Source organism: Phymastichus coffea, unplaced genomic scaffold (genome assembly GCF_024137745.1).
Source record: "Phymastichus coffea isolate CEN01 unplaced genomic scaffold, Cenicafe_Pcof_1.1 PCOF00034, whole genome shotgun sequence".
NCBI lineage: Eukaryota > Metazoa > Arthropoda > Insecta > Hymenoptera > Eulophidae > Phymastichus > Phymastichus coffea.
In genome coordinates, this window is record NW_026706845.1 from 526103 (window position 1) to 547531 (window position 21429).

A 21429-nucleotide genomic window follows, 5' to 3' on the forward strand; every position below is an offset into this window, starting at 1 on the left:
AAAACAGAGTTTCGAGCGGTGACAAAACATTTTCATTTGAAAAGCCTTGTACCAAAAGAAGTCACAGTTGAGTTGAACGCCGTTCATGGCAAGTCTGCCCCTGTGTTCAAGACTGTTTATAACTGGGTAAATAAGTTTAAACCCGGCCGTACAACAACAAAAGATGAACCTCGTTCAAGACGCTCCGTAGAAGTGAGTACGCCCGAAATGGTCAACAAAATCCACGATATGGTGTTGAGTGATAGAAGATTAAAATTGCGAGAATGAGTTGAGGCCACAGTGGTATCAAAGGGTACAATCATTTCAATTTTGCATTAAAAATTGGGAATGAAAAAAATATCAGCAAGATGGGTACCACGTCTGCTCACTGTTGAAAACAAATGAATCCGCGTGATCACCTCTGAGGCTCTTTTGGCACGCATACGTCTTAATCCGGAAGACTTATGACGTCGACTCGTAACTGTACCGATGGAATCATCTACATCGACTACTTGGAAAAGGGCCAGACAATCACTAGACAATACTATGCGTCATTATTAGATCAGCTGAAAGAAAAAATTAGAGAAAAACGTCCTCACTTGAACAAAAAAATGCCTATTTCTTCAACACAATGCTCGAGTTCACACGTGTACAGTTTCGATGGCAAAAATTAACGATTTAAAGTTCGAATTAGTTGACCATCCACTATATTCGCCTGATTTGGCTCTCAGTGACTTTTGCTTATTTACTAACCTCCAATAATGGCTTGCTGGACAACGATCATGTCGAATGAAAAAGTCATCGCCGAAACAAATTACAACAAATCTTTTCAGGGTTTTCAGAAATCATATTTTTCTGATGGTTTAAAAAAACTGGAAGACCGTTGAATATAATGTATAGACCTTCAAAGAGATTATGTTGAAAAATAAAAAAAAATTACATACGCAAAACTTTTTTTCCTTCTTTTTGTAAAAACTTATTGACCCCCTCCCCCCCTCGTTTACGTTCGTAAAAGATAAAAAAAATCAAACTAAAGAAAAAAAATTAATAATAGTGTAATATACTTAGTGGATCCAAAAGAGCGTGAAAAATATTTTATAATATTGTAAATTTACATATCAAAGGAACTAAGTCATTTCAAGACTTACGTAATGCTGATAATGTATGTATGACAAATATATAGAAGCTGCTAGGGTACAATATTTAACCCTGTTAGTGGTAGCGTACCATATATGATACGAGTACACCTAAATTTTTTCAGCTTTTTGTCCATACCGCAACCGTTTCGAGCATAATCGCTCTCGAATTTCTATACCATTATTAGTACTTAGGCTTCGTAATGCTTTGATTAAAAATGTATTTATGCAATTATTTATAAACAATGACGGAAAATTTTCAGTTTTTTCGAATAAATTCGGTCTTGGACAGAGTTTTCAAGATAATTCAAGGTAAACTAAGTACATCGCAGCTATTTTAGGTTAGAATTGCGGTATTATGAGTATTTTACTTGAAACATGGTATAAGGGTATTTATAGGCTTGCTTATTACGAATATGGATTCGGAATTCAAAAATTCAAAATAGCGGACCTGTCACGGTGACTAATTTCGGTTATAACGAAAACCCTATTATCTAAATTTCAAATCATATAAGCTTCAGTTTGAAAATTATGTCTGCCATATTGGATCCGCCAGTTTAAATTTTGAAAATCGGACCTCAAATTCGTAATCAGCGACCCCGGAAACCTTTATATACACTTTCTGGTTCGGGATAAGTGCAGCAGAAAAAAGTGCCCGTGAAAGGGTTAATATAAGGTGATGAAGCATAGGATCGATGTTTACAGGAATATCTCAAATACGATTCCTGTATGCTACTTGTAAATTATTTGCATTGATTTATATATTTCATAATCCAGTTAATGCACGAGATTTGTATGACAAACATAAAACCAAATTCTATCACCGAAAATATGAATCTAACGTTGGTGAAAACGTTGCTCTTAATTTGATTGAAAATGATTTACATACGACGGATTATTATTAGAAGATTTTTATTTGCCAAATCTAGCTACTGGCATAGAAGAATATTACAATATAACAAATTTAAATAATAATATCCAGATTGTATATAATGTACAAGTGCAAGATCTATCGATGGATTTTCGATGTAAGAACTTCAGTAAGAAATTACTTAAGAACTTGACTACTATTCAATTAAAAAAATCATTTTGATTATTATTTGACAACAAATGACTATTTTATTTATGATTTTCATGTTCCATGCGTGTGACAATAATCAAGCATAATCGCTGTACACATAGTATAACGGTTATGTTATTATTAGCACTCTCCATTTTGTTCAGCAAAAAATTCTTTAATCCAATTTTAGAGCCAACCCGTTGTAAACAAATAATCAAACAATCATCTCAGGTGGTTACACACGTGAGTTTCGTTGGTAAATATCCAACCTCATCAGATCTTTATTAAAAAACAAAAAGAGAATAGTTACAGATATAAACACAAACAAATAAAAATCACGCTAACATAACATTTACCTCAATTCACAAGTCACAATCAAATCAAATATCACAATAAAGTCAAAAATACATTGTTAAATTCATCTTACTATATAAATTAACATTCGTTCACATACTCAAAATTCAAATCAGACAACGACTATGAAATAATGCAAATCAAACAGTGTCTGCTACCTTTTATACCAAAACAAATCACAGGTAGACACACAATCAAATGTATCCCCTCTAACTATGCCAAGAAAACCGGTACATTAAGCATCATTATACATCAAAACAAAATTTTTAAAAAATATTATAAATAAATGTGAGATCAGTCAGCTAAAACATCAAATAAACCTTTATATTGTTTACTCAATAAACCAGTGTCCTCTTGTCTATTTATAGTGTTATAAGACAAATTAATATATATCATTTCCGAAATTAATCTCTTACAATAATTAGACTCTCTATCTAAAATTATTGTGTTGTCCCAGTCAAACGAATGTGTAGGATAATTTTTCAAATGCATAGGCATAGGAAGAGATTTATCTAAAGGTGTCTTACTATGCTCATCTATGCGTTTTTTTTCAACTTCTCTTAGTTTGACCAATATATACAGACGGGCAACTATCACAACAAAATTTGTATACTATATTTGTCTCATTCCACTTATCTGTAACATCTTTACCCAGTTTTATAATATTGTCCAGCTTATGATTAATTAATGGTATACAATGAATATTAAATTTTCTTAAACTATGGTTACATAAGTTAAAAAATCTTTTATGAAAAGGCAACGTTAAAACCATCGATTTAATATTCGTATTTTTTCTATCATCCTGAGCAGCAATACTATTACAAAATCTATGTTTACGAATGCGATCCAATATACATGTATTGACAAATTTTTCCGGGTAATAATTATTTTTTAAAATACTCTTAACAATTTCTATATTATCTTCATGAAAGGTTGCATCAGATAGTAATAACGATCTATCAATCAGATTATATACAATGTTTCTTTTTTGCTGAGTTGTATGGTTGGAATAAAAATTCAAAATTCTGCCTGAACAAGTCGGTTTTTGGTACCAATTAGTAACAATTTTACTGTTCTTAATTATTAACGAAATATCTAAAAAAGTTATACTATTATTAAATTGGATTTCATGTTCGAAATTTAAATGACTATTATAATTATTAAAAATATCCAAAACCAATTGTAAATTATCCCTTTTTATACATAAAATAGTGTCATCTACATATCTAAAATAAAAAAGTGGTGAACAATTATATTTTTCTCGCAAAACATTTAAACAATCTGTCTCCAAATCATCCATAACTAAATCAGCAAACAACGGCGATATTGGAGAACCCATCGGTGTACCAAAAATCTGTTTGTAAACTATTCCATCAAACTGGAAAAAAATATTATCAAACAAAAACTTTACCATATCAACTATTTCAGTAAAAGGTATCACGGAAACAGAGTGAATCTTATTAAATCGCCTATCGAGACTCTCAATGACTAAATCACACGGAACGTTTGTAAACAAAGAGCTTACATCTAATGAAATTAGAATATAATCTGACGGAACTGTTATGTTCTGAAGTTTTTTTATAAGTTGAAAACTATTGTCAATATGTGAAAGTGGAGGTAAGTTACATTTTTTTATTTCTTTGTCTAAAACTGTAGATAAAAAATGAACCGGGCTATTAACAGTTGAAATAATAGGTCTAAGTGGATATCCATCTTTGTGAATTTTAGGAAGGCCATTAGCTTTGGAAAGTACCGTGTTAGTTTGCGTGAGAGCATATTTATTATACTTAAAATGTAAATAGCCCTTTTCATTAAAATCGCGAAGAATTTTATAAACCCTCAACTGCAACGATCTCAAAACATTTTTAGTAGTTACAATTTTATATGTATTCACATCATTCAATAATTCAATCATTTTTTATTTATAATCACAAACTTCCAAACAAACCGTTAAATTACCCTTATCAGCTCTTGTAAAAAATATATAAAAAATATAAAAAATATACTTTGATACATGCAAAGTATTTATTGTGATATTTGACTTGATTGTGACTTGTGAATTGAGGTAAATGTTTTGTTAGCGTGATTTTTATTTGTTTGTGTTTATATCTGTAACTATTCTCTTTTTGTTTTTTAATAAAGATCTGATGAGGTTGGATATTTACCAACGAAACTCACGTGTGTAACCACCTGAGATGATTGTTTGATTATTTGTTTACAACGGGTTGGCTCTAAAATTAGATTAAAGAATTTTTTGCTGAACAAAATGGAGAGTGCTAATAATAACATAACCGTTATACTATGTGTACAGCGAATATGCTTGATTATTGTCACACGCATAGAACATGAAAATCATAAATAAAATAGTCAATTGTTGTCAAATAATAATCAAAATGATTTTTTTAATTGAATAGTAGTCAACTTCTTAAGTAATTTCTTACTGAAGTTCTTACATCGAAAATCCATCGATAGATCTTGCACTTGTACATTATATACAATCTGGATATTATTATTTAAATTTGTTATATTGTAATATTCTTCTATGCCAGTAGCTAGATTTGGCAAATAAAAATCTTCTAATAATAATCCGTCGTATGTAAATCATTTTCAATCAAATTAAGAGCAACGTTTTCACCAACGTTAGATTCATATTTTCGGTGATAGAATTTGGTTTTATGTTTGTCATACAAATCTCGTGCATTAACTGGATTATGAAATATATAAATCAATGCAAATAATTTACAAATAGCATACAGGAATCGTATTTGAGATATTCCTGTAAACATCGATCCTATGCTTCATCACCTTATATTAACCCTTTCACGGGCACGTTTTTCTGCTGCACTTATCCCGAACAAGAAAGTGTATATAAAGGTTTCCGGGGTCGCTGATTACGAATTTGAGGTCCGACTTTCAAAATTTAAACTGGCGGATCCAATATGGCAGACATAATTTTCAAACTGAAGCTTATATGAATTGAAATTTAGATAATAGGGTTTTCGTTATAACCGAAATTAGTCACCGTGACAGGTCCGCTATTTTGAATTTTTGAATTCCGAATCCATATTCGTAATAAGCAAGCCTATAAATACCCTTATACCATGTTTCAAGTAAAATACTCATAATACCGCAATTCTAACCTAAAATAGCTGCGATGTACTTAGTTTACCTTGAATTATCTTGAAAACTCTGTCCAAGACCGAATTTATTCGAAAAAACTGAAAATTTTCCGTCTTTGTTTATAAATAATTGCATAAATACATTTTTAATCAAAGCATTACGAAGCCTAAGTACTAATAATGGTATAGAAATTTGAGAGCGATTATGCTCGAAACGGTTGCGGTATGGACAAAAAGCTGAAAAAATTTAGGAAAAAATTTAAATTTAAAAGCTAAAAATTTACTCGTATCATATATGGTACGCTACCACTAACAGGGTTAAATATTGTACCCTAGCAGCTTCTAAATATTTGTCATACATACATTATCAGCATTACGTAAGTCTTGAAATGACTTAGTTCCTTTGATATGTAAATTTACAATATTATAAAATATTTTTCACGCTCTTTTGGATCCACTAAGTATATTACACTATTATTAATTTTTTTTCTTTAGTTTGATTTTTTTTATCTTTTACGAACGTAAACGAGGGGGGGAGGGGGTCAATAAGTTTTTACAAAAAGAAGGAAAAAAAGTTTTGCGTATGTAATTTTTTTTTATTTTTCAACATAATCTCTTTGAAGGTCTATACATTTTATTCAACGGTCTTCCAGTTTTTTTAAACCATCAGAAAAATATGATTTCTGAAAACCCTCAAAATATTTGTTGTAATTTGTTTCGGCGATGACTTTTTCATTCGACATGATCGTTGTCCAGCAAGCCATTATTGGAGGTTAGTAAATAAGAAAAAGTCACTGAGAGCCAAATCAGGCGAATATAGTGGATGGTCAACTAATTCGAACTTTAAAGCGTTAATTTTTGCCATCGAAACTGTACACGTGTGAACTCGAGCATTGTGTTGAAGAAATCGGCATTTTTTTGTTCAAGTGAGGACGTTTTTCTCTAATTTTTTCTTTCAGCTGATCTAATAATGACGCATAGTATTGTCCAGTGATTGTCTGGCCCTTTTCCAAGTAGTCGATGTAGATGATTCCATCGGTATCCCAGAAAACCGTGGCCATAATCTTGCCAGCTCACTTTACTGTCTTTGCCTTCTTTGGGGCTGGTTCTCCTACGGTAATCCATTGTTTGGACTATTCTTTGGTTTCAGGAGTGTAGTGGTGTATCCATGTTTCGTCTACAGTTACGAGTCGACGTCATAAGTCTTCCGGATTACGACGTATGCGTGCCAAAAGAGCCTCAGAGGTGATCACGCGGATTCATTTGTTTTCAACAGTGAGCAGACGTGGTACCTATCTTGCTGATATTTTTTTCATTCCCAATTTTTAATGCAAAATAGAAATGATTGTACCCTTTGATACCCCTGTGGCCTCAACTCATTCTCGCAATTTTAATCTTCTATCACTCAACACCATATCGTGGATTTTGTTGATCATTTCGGGCGTACTCACTTCTACGGAGCGTCCTGAACGACGTTCATCTTTTGTTGTTGTACGGCCGGGTTTAAACTTATTTACCCAGTTATAAACAGTCTTGAACACAGGGGCAGACTTGCCATGAACGGCGTTCAACTCAATTGTGACTTCTTTTGGTACAAGGCTTTTCAAATGAAAATGTTTTGTCACCGCTCGAAACTCTGTTTTTTCCATTTTTCAAATAAACCAATACCTTTTTGTTAAACCAACGATCACAAAAAAACGACTTAATGAATTGAGCTGAAACTTTGTACGATATCTAGTTAGTAGTATTGCTTGCCAAGAATATCATAATTTAAGCGTGACGAGCGCCATCTCTTGGATTTTGTAAAGACTTATTGACCCCCTCGTAATGCATTGATATTTGCAAGAGTGGGTCAGCCACCATGCCCCTTGGGCTGGTCTCTGCTAATTTTTCTGGGTTCTTTCTCGGTAAAGAAAGCCGGCGCTGATTTTCACAGGCCGAACTTCGCTCTGGTTGGGGGGGTTAATACAAATAATCGGACACTTTAATTTACCTATACTACATATGCCAATCTCATTTATAGACGCTTTTTCACAAATATCGCTACAAGATTTACTTCACCGCGGTGAGCGCGCTCGCTCAACCTTTCCGCGGCCAGAGTTCGCGGGATCACGCGAGCAAGATCGCTCGGCGTGAGCGATAAATTTTCAAAATACGCTAATGTCTGTAATCGAACGAGAGCTGGCACGAGAGAGATTAACTGGCTTTGGACCCACCGGATGCTGACGGTCCGTCGACAGAGAGGCGACGCCGGCGAAAACGTAGTCCCGCAAGAACTGGTGCCCTGGCGACGATGGAAGCTGCTGCAGGGAGGGCCGCAGCACGGCCTTTGCCTCGTAGACGGCGAATGGTCGCTGCGTGTACTGGCTCTGCTTCGGACAACTGGCTTCCTGGCAAACGTGGCAGTCGCATGGATGGCAGTCGTTTCTTTCTGGCCAAAATCTCGCTTTGTCCAGTCTTCTCCTAGGCGGCCCTGATTACTCGAGAGCTCGCGCCTAACTGCCCTCCCTCTCCCTTAATTTCTCTGCCTCGTGCCGCCGCGCTCCCACCTTTCTCGCCGTCAAAAATCAGTCAAAATCGCTCTCTCTCTCTCTCTCTCTCTCTCTCGTTCTTCTCGCTCTCACTCGCACTCACGGCGACACCTCGCCGATCGTCGCGCGCTCCTCTCTCCATATCCTGCAATGACACAAGTATGTAGTCGCTATATAGCATACACTTGGTCGCTGCGTTCACGCGAGGAGAGTGCCGCACACAGGGCTAGCGAACATCGCTATAACCCTGTCACAGCCCCCCGCTAAGCCGCGGAAGCCGCAGGCACCCGCGGGTTACCCAACGCAACCCTCCTCGCTCGAACACAGGACCAGCGAGAAAACAATTTAAAACTATAGTACAAAATCAAAATCATAAGACTTCAATAATTCCGCTCGCGAAACCATCAAAATCAATAAAAAATAAAAATAAATAACCATAAATAAACATACCATTCACAAAACAAAATAGAAAATAAAATAAAACAAAGCAACATAAAACCCTTTTAAAGTGAACAGATTTGGTACCTCAGTCTTCTCATGCTTTATCTGGAGCTGCGCCCTTGCCAATCGCCCTGGCAGCGAGCTCGCACGCCTGGCGTTGGATCCTGGTCACCTCTTCCCGTTGTTCTGGCGTTAAACGTGCTAACTCTATCAATATTCCTGCTACCGGATCGCGGTACAGACCTTCCCCCGCTACAATCTGTCGTTGGGAATGCATTACCACGAGCTGACTCTGGTCTGCGATTTGAGGCTGTCGCTGCGATCTCGCTACCTCGGCCTCCGCAGCCCTTAGCTGCTGGTTTTCCTTACGGCGACGAACCTTCACACCCGCCTTTGGTGCTGGTATGCGTGTCCCATCGGGGAACACGCGATACCTATCCTTTCCACGACCTATGTTGTACGGTTTAGCTGGTCTATCAGCAGCTTGATGCGATGACGTCACATCAGCCCCGCTTTCACCTAACCTAACCTAAGAATGGTTGAAGTCGAACTTGGGGAGGCGCGAGAGGAGCAGCAGCGAGAAACGCAGCGTGCTCTGCCTGCCGCAGAGCCACCGATCATGGCGAGTTCGCTAGATTCGGTACTTGCAATGCAGGAAGATCCGGTAGCTATGGATGTTGAGGCGGAAAACGTGGATATGCGGGTAGCTGTTTTCTCCGAAGCTGACGAATCGCAATCGTCCTGTGCTATCAGAGCAGCACATGCAAACGACGGCTCATAGTCATTGAAGTTTGGCGTTTTCCGGTTCTTACGGTGTCTTCTCGACGATCCATATCTAGCAGCGTCTTCCTCTTTCCGAAGTTCCCTTAAGTATTCCGGTGGAACTCCATCCGTGCTTGAGCGTCACGTTACGCTTAGCGACGGCAACCTGCGAGATCGCGGACGCTCCGATGCAGATGATGGATCCGGTGCGCTAAAGCGCAAAGGACGCTTCGGCAGCAGATCCTCCGGCCTAATCAATTCATTCACGATCGGGCCAAACCTCCCAATCAATTCCTGCCTTCACTCCGGAGTCCGCACACCCCGACGAAGTTCAGCTATCAACAGCAGTGAGACAGCCCTGCTGTTGTTCCATTCGACCGACAAGCTTACCCACGAAGTGGATGGTTGTACATCCACCGGCAGCCAACTCCCAGTAGGCTCAGCCATCGCCACCTGATTCTCGAATCCTCGTCTCGGCGACGGTTTTTCTTCGCCCACCGGCAAATCGTGTGGCCATTCGGCGACCCCTGCCCTCGCTTCAACGGCCGCAGCAACCACTGCGCTCCGACCAGGTGGGAGAGTAGCAACACGAAGCGTACCTCGCTCCGTGCGCCTCTCAAATGGTCTCGCTACCGCTACCTCCAAAATCCTGTCCGCGATTACCTCGCCTTCGGCGCTCCCCTCGGAAACAGAACCAGCGTTCTCGCCTTGGTTCTGCCCCGTAGCCGCGCCCGCATCAACAAGGTCACACGCGCCCCGCGGCACGATAGGCAGCTCTAACGCCGATTGCCCCTGCTGGCCTTCCTCCACCACTCCTGGCATTTCGGCGTACTCGCCAGAGAAGCCTGGCATTTCCTCCAGCATAACTATCTCTCCTGTAATAAACCATGCATGTATTAGCCTTGCTACCTCATCTGACATCCAGTCCGCTGACCAGATATTCACGGTTCTGTCTTCTCCTAACTCATCCGTAAAATAAAAGAAATAAAATAAACAATACAAACATCACACTCACACAAACATCACACAACAAACAAATCACTTTCGGCTGCTACCTTTCCTCGTACCTCGAGGAAGCACTTATCTTTTGAGTTCCGATACATGAGCCATTGGTACCTGTTTGTTGTTATTCGTGGTCAACATATAAATTTCCGGAGAAACTACCCGCAAAATCTTATACGGACCGGTATATCGCAGATCCAGTTTTGCGTTTTTCCCCGCACTCGCGCTTGACGGTGCTCGCCTCAAGACTAGATCGCCGACTGAAAACTCTACGTCTAGTCGTTTTTTATCGTAGTGTTTCTTCTGACGGTTTTGCGCTTCTTCAATATGTTTAATCACAAGATCGCGTAACGCATCGAGTCTCGCCATACGCTCGCTCCAATCCTCGATTGTCGAGCGGATGATCGGCGTTCGTGTTTCCATCTCAAGTCGCAGACTTTTAGCCTGCTGCGGTTCACGGGCAAAATTTAATAACGCCTGCGAGACTTTTGTGCTCGCCTGTATCGTCGTATTCAGCGCCTGCCTGAATTCCTGCAAATACTTATCCCAATTCCTGTGATCCTGATCGACGAACATCGCCATCATCAGCTTCAGCGTCTTAATCGCTCGCTCGGCGAAATTTGCCTGCTGATGGTACAGCGGACAAAGTACGTGCTCAATCTTGTACTCGTCTAACGTCGCTCGAAACTCATTTCCATAGAAATTCTTACTATTATCCGTGACAATATACCCCGGTATCTCCCATCGATACAAAATAAGCTCTTCAAGAGCTTGCGCGAGAGCTTTCCCCGTAGCTGACACGAGAGGCTTAAACTCCACGTATTTCGTGAACAAGTCCTGAAACAGGACTAAGTATCTGAACCAATTCTTACTCCTCGGAAGTTCAGTCACGTCTGCCGCTATCACCAACCACGGTTGCTCAACTACCCGCTTGCTCATGAGGCCCATCGGAAATTGTTGTTCTATTTTATACCGTTGGCATTTCTCGCACGATTGCACGAATTCTGTGATGTCATAATACATTCCGGGCCATGAATACTCTCTCGCGACTCTATCGTAGGTCTTATCCCTTCCGAAATGTCCTGCCGACGGCTCGCAGTGTGCGTTTCGCATCACTCGAGCTCGGTGTTCTAACGGTACCACCAAGCGCCAACACTGCTCACGGTTTGTAACCGGATCAAGTAATCTATCAGACGAGAATTTATACAGCATTCCGTCCACCACTCGTCAATTCCGAAATTTATTCGGTCTCGCAAGTACGTCCATCATGCGCTGCAAGTATTCAGGGTCCTTGATCGTCGCAAAAGCTGTTACTTCTTCGCCGTCCTCATACGCGATAATGCGTCCGGCGTATGATGCAGGCGACCTTTCCTGTATACGATTTCAAAATCGTACTGTTGGAGTTCTAGAACCCACCGCGCCAACCGACCCGTAGGTTCTTTCTTATTGCGTAGCCAAGTAAGTGCCGTATGATCCGTGACTACCACGAAATGCACTCCCTCAATGTAACGGCGGAACTTTTTAATCGCCATTATCACAGCCGCGCATTCCAAGTCCGACACAGTATAATTACGCTCGTGCACATTCAACATTCTACTTGCGTAGCATATAGGATGTTCAAACCCATCCTCGTCCTTCTGAATTAGACACGTACCTAACGCGTACGACGATGCATCGCAATGAATAAAGAAAGTCTTCGCAAAATCAGGTCTCGCCGAAACCGGCGCCTCCGTCAGCGCTTTCTTTAGCTTTTCAATAGCTTCGGCTTGCTCCTGCCCCCAGTACCAACGTTCGCTCTTGCGCGTAAGCTTTGTGAGCGGTACTTTCATCTCGCTCTCATGCTCAATAAATCGCGCGTACCATCCGCACATACCGAGAAAACGTCGCAACTGCTTAACGTTTCGGGGTTGTGGGAAGTCAATCACCGGCTTAATCCGGTCTGGGTCAGGTCGCAACCTTTGACTATCCAATCGGTATCCCAAGAACGTCACCTCGAAGCACCCGAATTCACATTTCGACACGTTTACTTCGAGTCCCGCATTTACCAGCTTCTGTAGAGCTCGCTCAAGCCAAGTCAAATGCTCATCAAAAGTTCCGGTTACTATAATTACGTCGTCTAAATATTTGAAAACATATGGCTCAAATTCCGGTCCGAAAAGCGTATCCATCAGCCGCATGAACGTCGCCGGAGCATTTACTAATCCGAAGATCATATAATTACATTCGAATAACCCTAATCCCGGGACCGCGAATGCCGTGTATCTCTTGCTCTCCTCGCCTAGCGGTACTTGCAAGTACGCGTTCTTCAAGTCGATTTTAGAAATATAACGCGCTCCACGCAGTCGATCAAGAACTGAGTCAATGCTCGACATTGGATATGCATCTGTTTTCGTCGCCTTATTCACCGACCTTAAATCTATACACATTCGATTCGTGCCATCTTGTTTTCTGACTATAACCGGCGCGCTACTTCAATCGCTTGTCGATTTTCCGATTAGCCCCGATTCCAGCCATTTCCTTGTCTCGCTTCGCATAAACTCCATCACCTATGGCGAATATCGCCTTAAGCGAGTTTTTACTGGTCGTGCACCCTGTACGTCGATCTCATGCTTAATTAAATGCGTACGCGCAGGCAACTTCTCGGATACTACTCGCCGCACCAGACGTTCCACTAACTCGCGCAGCGAAGATCGCAACTCGGAGAGCCCCGCGACCTCGGCTCTAACGCGAACACGCGCGACCCCAGGGTCACTCGGGAACTCCACCCTTTCGCGCTTCAGCCCCGCGAACCAGTGCCACAGGCCATCCTCTATATGCCATCTCCCATTCGCATGATCCGTGCCAATACCGAACTCCTGAATGAAGTCCATCCCGATTATAATGTCGTATTGCACTGGTACATCCACGACTCGCGATACGATTATTCGTGACACTCCGTCGATTCAACCCTGAGCCGAAGTCTTCCCACGATCCCGGTTTTCGCTCCCGAAAACCCGAACAACGCGAAGTCGCATGGTTCAATCCTGTCCACAAAGTCGCCGCGTATCCGCGGGCCCACGATAGTCACCATCACTTCTGAATCGTAAAGCGCACTGTATGGCTTCCCCGCGATATAGACTACCAGCAACTCGCGATTTTCCACCGTCTCCATCTTTGGTTCGTCCACGCAAACACGGGCACAAAGTCGCGAGAGACCCGTACCGGTCCCCGAAGACTCGCCTCGCTTCTCGCTTCCCCGACTATCCGTCGAATCTTTGCGTGTCGACTCGCATCCTGCGTCATCCGATGCTCCCAAACCCGATGCGATCGGTGTCGTCCTCACTGCTACCTCTCAGCTCAGCACCATAAACTCCCTGAACGAGGTGACGGATCGCGCCGACGTCTCGTCTACACTATCAAAGTCGTCAGTTTTTGAGTTTCCAGCCTGCTGAGGCGATCTCTCAGTCCGAGTGTGTTCCGGAACCGACCACGCACGCGCCGCATCCCCCTCTGAACTTCTCGAAGACCGCGCGGTCTCTGCAGTTTCCATCGAGTTCCTGTCCAGCTGATCCACCCCGCGCGCTCTCGTCGATTCACCTCTCGACTCACGCCCGAGCGTCGGGCTCCCTTGGCCATCTCCTTGATTTCGCTCTAATTCGCGTGAATCCCGTGCCTCCAACGCTCGTTTTCCTCGTTTGCGCTCAGGATCTGCTTCACGCATTCTTAGCCATTGTTCGTTGAATTCGATCCAGTCGAACTCTTTCCTCGAACTGTCCTTGATTCTACCTTTCGCGCCCTCGCGTTGCATAGAGGCCTCTGTTTTCGCGTTATTCGCGCCCAATCTAGCTTCATTTCGCTCCACCCGCTGTTGAAACTCTGCGGACTTGCTGTAGAACAGCCTCATGAACGCAACTTTTGCCCCGTTGGGTGCCCTATTACCCACAACTACGCGGAATGCGTCGGGCAACTGGGTCCCGCTTTTAAGTTTTCCAGAGCTTTGAGCCACACCTGACATTGCGGACATGTTTTCAACGTCTTATTTTCCTTACCGCAGCCTTGGCACGTTAACCCCGCTCTACTTCCTTGTGAACACCGGTTCGCGTAATGTCCTAGCTGTTGGCATTTGTAGCAGCGCACTGGGTCCTTTCCCCGATTACGACTCGCACTTTGGTTAGAAACCCCTCTGCCATTCGTGCCTCCGCCCCCAACGGTTCCGAGCTTGTTCGCGTCGACTTCAAGTTCTCTGGGCTTGGGCACTCAGCCTTCCGATGTCCCAGCCCCCCGCATTTGTGGCATACGCCCTGAAAGGTCACGCGCCCTGTAGCGTTCCTCGCAGCAAGGCTCGCATTTCCCCTGGGCGGGCCCCTCTGCAAATGAACTAGCTGTGATAACACTGCCACTATATCTCTCGGCAATTCTTTTGATGAATCCACATCCTCTCGTTGAGCTACACCTTCACTATCCGGATTGCGGCTTCTGCCTACGGGTTTTGTTGCCGACTTATTTTTCTTTCCTTGGCGGTCCTTACTGTTCTCATTCCCGACCGCATAAACCCGTTCGCCCATCGCAACGTTCGCACCGCTGCTAGTCTTCGCGATTCTTTTTGACGAATCTCCGCGGTACGCAACTTCTGGTATCAACGACTCCTGCGGCGCTGGCGGCGGGCGGTAGCGATTCTCGATGTCTCGTCTGCGTTCAAATCTCTTCCCGTAAACGTGAAGGTCTTTGAGCGTTTGAACCTTTTACGCCCTGATATAATTGCGAAGTTTCGGGTATAAATTACTTTTAATCAACTCAAGCTGTCTACGTTCCGAAAGCTTCGGTTCTAACCTACTCGCAATATACAGGAAGGCCGTGAGGAATTCACCTAATGGCTCATCTTCGCCTTGAGTTCGACGGCGTAGCACGTCGTAAACATCCTCGCGCGATCGCCACGGACAAAAGTGGCGCTGGAATTCATCTTTAAAATCCTGCAATGTATCCCAGCTCGGGCTATTCGTTTCCCACCATAAAGCCATTTCCGCGCTAGTAAACGACAACATTAGCACCGACAATATCTCCGCGTCCTTGAATCTGTAAAATGATTGCATTTCATGCAATCGCCTCAAAAATTGCTCCGCTGTCAGTCCGCCTTTCTTCGAGAATGCTAAAGACCAACTTTTTACCGCCGTAACCGCGTCTGCTTGTTGCCCATTAAGAAATCGGCCTCTCGGTTTGCTCGCGCGCTCTTCATCTGACGCGTTCTCCAGCCACGTTTCGTCGTCGTCGAGCGCCGAATCGTAGTCCGTGTCCGCTGCTTCATCAGGCTCTCTACCGGCTTCACGCTTGCCTAACCGCGCACCCGCGGTATCATTCACGCGCTTCTGATCGTAATTCGTCTCACAAGGTCGGTGCCTCGCCCCCGGCTGCGCGCCATCACGCACCGGCGTACTCGTACTTCCCGGGCCTTGCGTTGCTATCTGCGATACATCCTCGTGTTCACCCAGGCTCTCGGCATTATTTACCCTAGATGCTGCCGAAATTAACCATGCCGGCCAAACCGTTCTTACTGCGCGCTGCCACATCGATGGCTCCTGACCGTGGAAACTCTCCGGTCGCCGCTCCGCGCGTTCGCACAATCTCTGTTTGCGTGTTCGCAATACTCAGAGCTGGCGCGAAGTCCGTCGGCACCGAACGATGCAAGCCCGCTCTTTGATCCCTTCCGCGCACCTCCTCACGTGCAATCGCACCATCTGTGGCGCGAACTCGCGTCTCCGATGGTAACGCACGTGTTTGCCGCATGACGTCACTCCGCTCTCGTCGAGCGTTTACCGCTGCGTTCACCTCCGCCTCTAAAGTTTCCAGCAGTGATCTGACCCGCGCCGATGATGCGCTTCTCGCATCAACGATAGTCGGTATTTCACCTGACAGAAAATCGTCAGCTCTCACAGGCGGTGCCGATTCATGACGCAAGCTATATAAAAATGCGCGAAATGCCCTGTCCCTCACGATCGCGGTCGTACCGTCCGTAACTAATCCGTTCGACGTCATCCATATCAGCAATTCCTGAATTTGCATTGCCTGAATATGCTCCCATATTAACTTTACTACAGGAATTTTCATAACCCGCCTTCTAAACGCTTTTGGCCGCGGCCGCGATTCTGCAGCTCTCCGATGCTTGGGCGATCTCGTCACCGGCATCGTATTTCACGCGATCCCGCGCGGTCAACAAACAGGCACCAAAACAGATCCAAGCTTTCCTCGGTCTATTTCATCTTCAACAGGCCTAAGCGCGTTTGTCCTCTTTGTTTTCGAGAACTGCTCAACGTGCACAAGCCGGCATGCCTATGGTACGAATACGCAACACAAAAACCTTACTCAGCCTCTAAACACTTCTAACCTTGAGCTCTCGCTCAGCAACAATCCTAACAGCCGAGAATAATCGTTGCGATTCTCGCAACTTTCAAATTCACAAACACACAATTCAAACGTACAAATTTCGACTAGCCAAAACACCCGACTCGAGCAATCGCAATCTGCGCAATAACAGCACACAAATTTACAGCGTAATCGATTAATCACAACACCGCGATACTCGCCTCAGCCCGTTTCACTAACTCCGGGCTTCCGCGTAACTCGAGCCAAATGTGTTGACGACACAATAATGACGAAAACTCAAAATGTCCCATGCAACTAAAATTTCCCTTTTCCTAACTATTTCCACGGCTCTCGCTCGCTACTCCGCGAATTCGCCGAAAAGTCCTGATCGGCCGAGACACCGCACTGCTCAAAACTTATCACAAAGGGAATTATCGCGATCACCTCTTTCCAACCAGAACAAAGCGATGCGAACAACGAAACCCGCCGAGATTAAACAAGGGATGCCATGCAAGAGTGGGTCAGCCACCGTGCGCCTTGGGCTGGTCTCTGCTAATTTTTCTGGGTTCATTCTCGGTAAAGAAAGCCGGCGCTGACTTTCACAGGCCGAAGTTCGCTCTGGTTGGGGAGGTTAATACAAATAATCGGACACTTTAATTTACCTATACTACATATGGCGATCTCATTTATTGACCCCTTTTCACAAATATCGCTACAAGATTTACTTCACCGCGGTGAGCGCGCTCGCTCAACCTTTCCGCGACCAGAGTTCGCGGGATCACGCGAGCGAGATCGCTCGGCGTGCGCGATAAATTTTCAAAATACGCTAATGTCTGTAATCGAGCGAGAGCTGGCGCGAGAGAGATTAACTGGCTTTGGACCCACCGGATGCCGACGGTCCGTCGACAGAGAGGCGACGCCGGCGAAAACGTAGTCCCGCAGGAAACGGTGCCCTGGCGACGATGGAAGCTGCTGCAGGGAGGGCCGCAGCACGGCCTTTGCCTCATAGACGCTGAATGGTCGCTGCGTGTACTGGCTCTGCTTCGGACAACTAGCTTCCTGGCAAACGTGGCAGTCGCATGGATGGCAGTCGTTTCTTTCTGGCCAAAATCTCGCTTTGTCCAGTCTTCTCCTAGGCGGCCCTGATTACTCGAGAGCTCGCGCCTAACTGCCCTCCCTCTCCCTTAATTTCTCTGCCCCGCGCCGCCGCGCTCCCACCTTTCTCGCCGTCAAAAATCAGTCAAAATCGCTCTCTCTCTCTTTCTCTCTCGCTCTTCTCGCTCTCACTCGCACTCACGGCGACACCTCGCCGATCGTCGCGCGCTCCTCTCTCCATATCCTGCAATGACACAAGTATGTAGTCGCTATATAGCATACACTTGGTCGCTGCGTTCACGCGAGGAGAGTGCCGCACACAGGGCTAGCGAACATCGCTATAACCCTGTCACATATTTCTGAATATAAATACTTTTTTGCCTATTTATCAATGTTATTTAACTCAAAATAGGAAGTTAAATTTGTTTCTACGTTTTTTCCTATTACCATTTTTTCCTTATCTTCTTCAAAATATACTTTTTGTTTACATTCTTCATGTACAACTTAATCTTATATAGTATGTGTAATTGGATGTAATGGATATTCTTATTACTATCATTTACTATCTTGTAGTTTCAAGATATTATTCCTATTTATTTTTTGATACTTATTAGTTAACATTAATCACTATTCTACATGTTCTAATCTGTTCTTATAGTATTTTATCTATTTTTGGTACTCACTAAATAAAGTAATATACGAGTATAATATACTACTTGATACCATTAGTTAAAGTATTGTACTATTTAATAGATAAAAATAAGATAACCATTTAATAGAAAGAACTAATGTAATATGTTACATAGATAACGAATGACATATGTAACAAAAGTATATAATAGAAAAGAAATTATCGAAGAAAAAAATTCGGCAGTTCAGATAACCCGATGGAAAAGCTACGTGGAATTAGTAAAATATAATTGTTTTCAGTAATTTGAAAAAAGTTTGAATAAATCACAGCCACAAAATTAATTATTGCTAAATGACGTATTGAATGAAAAAATATTGCAAAAATAAAATAAAAATAGCTAAATATCAAAGCCATTGTATATAAACTATGTATTCGGTATTCACGTTACAAGCCACTATCGGGACCTTTAATATCATTATTCGCCTTTCACTAACCTGCTTATTGTTTATATACCAAGTAAGATTAGCAGCTGGATTGCTGAAGCTTGATGAACAGTTAAGTTTTAACGTGTCATTAACTCGATATTTGCTTCTCAAGCCATTGATAACTGGTCTATTGAGAGGCAGCTCTGCAAATTATGAAAATATTTTAGGATCATTACATGGTTTGAATGTTTTTTGAATGTTCTATGATTTTCATAAAATAACAAGTAATACATTCATGTTAAAGTTTTATAAGCATGGAGTAAATAGTAATATTTCATAGTTTCACCTGTATTTATATATAAAATAATGAAGATTATAAAAGCGTACAATTTCAAACAAATTATTCAATGAACTAATTCTATATTGAAAATATATTTTGTGGTGTTAGATTTCATGATGAATCAATAAAATCACTCAAATTTATGGATTAAATATCAGTCCAGCTTAGCTCGAGTGAGAACGTATACGCTTTGTAGCTTAGCTTCGTATATTTTAAATTCGCAAGTAATGAATGTGTGCGAACCAAAGTGTTTTTCGTATCCTACCAATAGTCTCATCAACACTAGTGATACTATACAGTGCCCGGGGTGCGAGTTATATTTTCATCGGAGCTGCGCAAATAAAACAATCAAACTATCTAGTGATTGAAATAAAGTATGAGTAAAAAGGGATTATTACTTTTTATAGATATTTAACATATTTAACGAGTGGTATTGCATAGACACTGAAATTAGACGCTTAACTTCGGAGCTTTTATATCCGATAATTACTGAGTTGTAATTACACAACTCAGCACTCACCAAAATTTCAAAGATTGCATCGTACTGCTGTGCATAAATTTATTTCATATTCTAACACAGTCTAATAAGATTAGTGCTGTTACGTCTTTGTGCGAAAATATGAAGTGCTATTTCGATGCAAAATTTGAAGATCTGGCTGCGAAATCCGTCAAATTAGCCGATGTTACCGAGAACCTGATGACTCGTTCTGACACCATCGAATAGAGGATTGTCACTCTGTATGATGATATGACAACTAACAATAAGACCCATCAACTATCTCTGCAAATTAAGTCTATCACTTCTGCCTTTCAGTTTGACATCACTCATCTTGCGTCGTTCATTGTTGCATCAGACTGCAATGTCTCAAACATCTCCACGCTCCGTCTTGGCAAGCGGTACGGAAGTAGGATCTTAAGGTTTTTTTTTGGTCCCCTGACGATGCATTATGTATTATACACCAAGCTCCGGATATTTTTAAATCGATCCCTGGTATAAATCGTGGACCGACCAGGACTATAATACAGCGCGAATAGGACTATAATACAATGCCAAAATTATATATATAAATGGCATCCTGAAGATAAAAAACCAGTAATTTTAGCCAATAAAATTTATAGTCTATTAATTTATTACCATGATATAGGACGTTTGAAATCCAAAATCGACTCCTTTCTCCAAAATATCATCACTAATGGCTAAAAGTATATTATAATTCTGACTGAATCTTGGTTGGATGACACGATAGACGACGCTCTGTTACAGATATCTGGCTACAAGTGTGTGAGGAGTGATCACTGTCGGTTGCAAAGTGGCAAGTCTAGGGGTGGAGGTATCCTTATATGGATTGAGGACGCTTGCTCGCATTTTACTTCTCTTAAAATTTGCAATTATAATTTAGAGCATAATCTCAAGCTTGACTTTAAGTTAACCTTGCTACTCTCAGTGGTCTATTTACCGCTGTTATCGTCACTATCTCCTTCGTCCTTTTCTACCTCTATGGATGCTTTCTGCTCTACTCTGGAGGATATTGCATAGGCCTATCCATTTGCAACTACGCTTGTGAATGGACTCTTCTATCTTCCACGCTGCCCTTGGTCCATTTTCAACAGTCTGTATTCCATTAATGGTGCTCTCGCGAGTCGTGACATCCGCTCATCAGTCTATCGTCTTGTATATTGTATGAACACTTTACAGTGCTCTCGACTGGCTTCATCTACTAATACTGTGGGGGATATTCTGGACCTTGCCATCTGTAACGTGCTTGGAGTATTAAGTAATCCATTGGATCCCTTGGCACCATCAGACAGGTTCTATGAACCATTTATTGTTATGCACTTCAATTCTCCTCCGTTTCTAACTAATAGCTCTATAACAATCTTCAACTTCAATAAAGCGACTCACCAAGCCATTAATGCAATGCTTTCGAGAATAGAGATTAAACGACTTATTTAAGGATAACTTAATGCCATTGGAGACTTCTGTCGATCTCTGTTCTACAATAAGTTTTCTAAAACCATTGTTTGCAATACACCACTTATTAATACTTTGACACCGAACGTACCCAAATAGATGTAAAAGGAGCTGCGTGTAGCCATTTCTAAAAAGAGGAAGGCTCATTGCCTGTTCAAGTAATCTGGATTTGGACTGATACCTTCGGACTTTAGGTTCTTAAAAATGCAGTGCAAGCGTCTCTTGCTGCGAGATTTTGATTTATTC

At 42.3% G+C, this 21429-nt stretch overlaps 1 protein-coding gene across 2 annotated transcripts in view; it reads right to left on the minus strand.

Annotated features, from left to right (window-relative positions):
* Positions 1-21429, minus strand: part of LOC131663380 (muscle M-line assembly protein unc-89-like) — a 418894-nt gene that overhangs the window by 113660 nt on the left and 283805 nt on the right. For both annotated transcript variants that reach the window (XM_058933757.1, XM_058933756.1), the window contains exon 4: positions 18941-19074. In XM_058933757.1, the coding sequence (XP_058789740.1) occupies positions 18941-19074 (134 nt within the window). The remainder of the gene's footprint in view (positions 1-18940; positions 19075-21429) is intronic.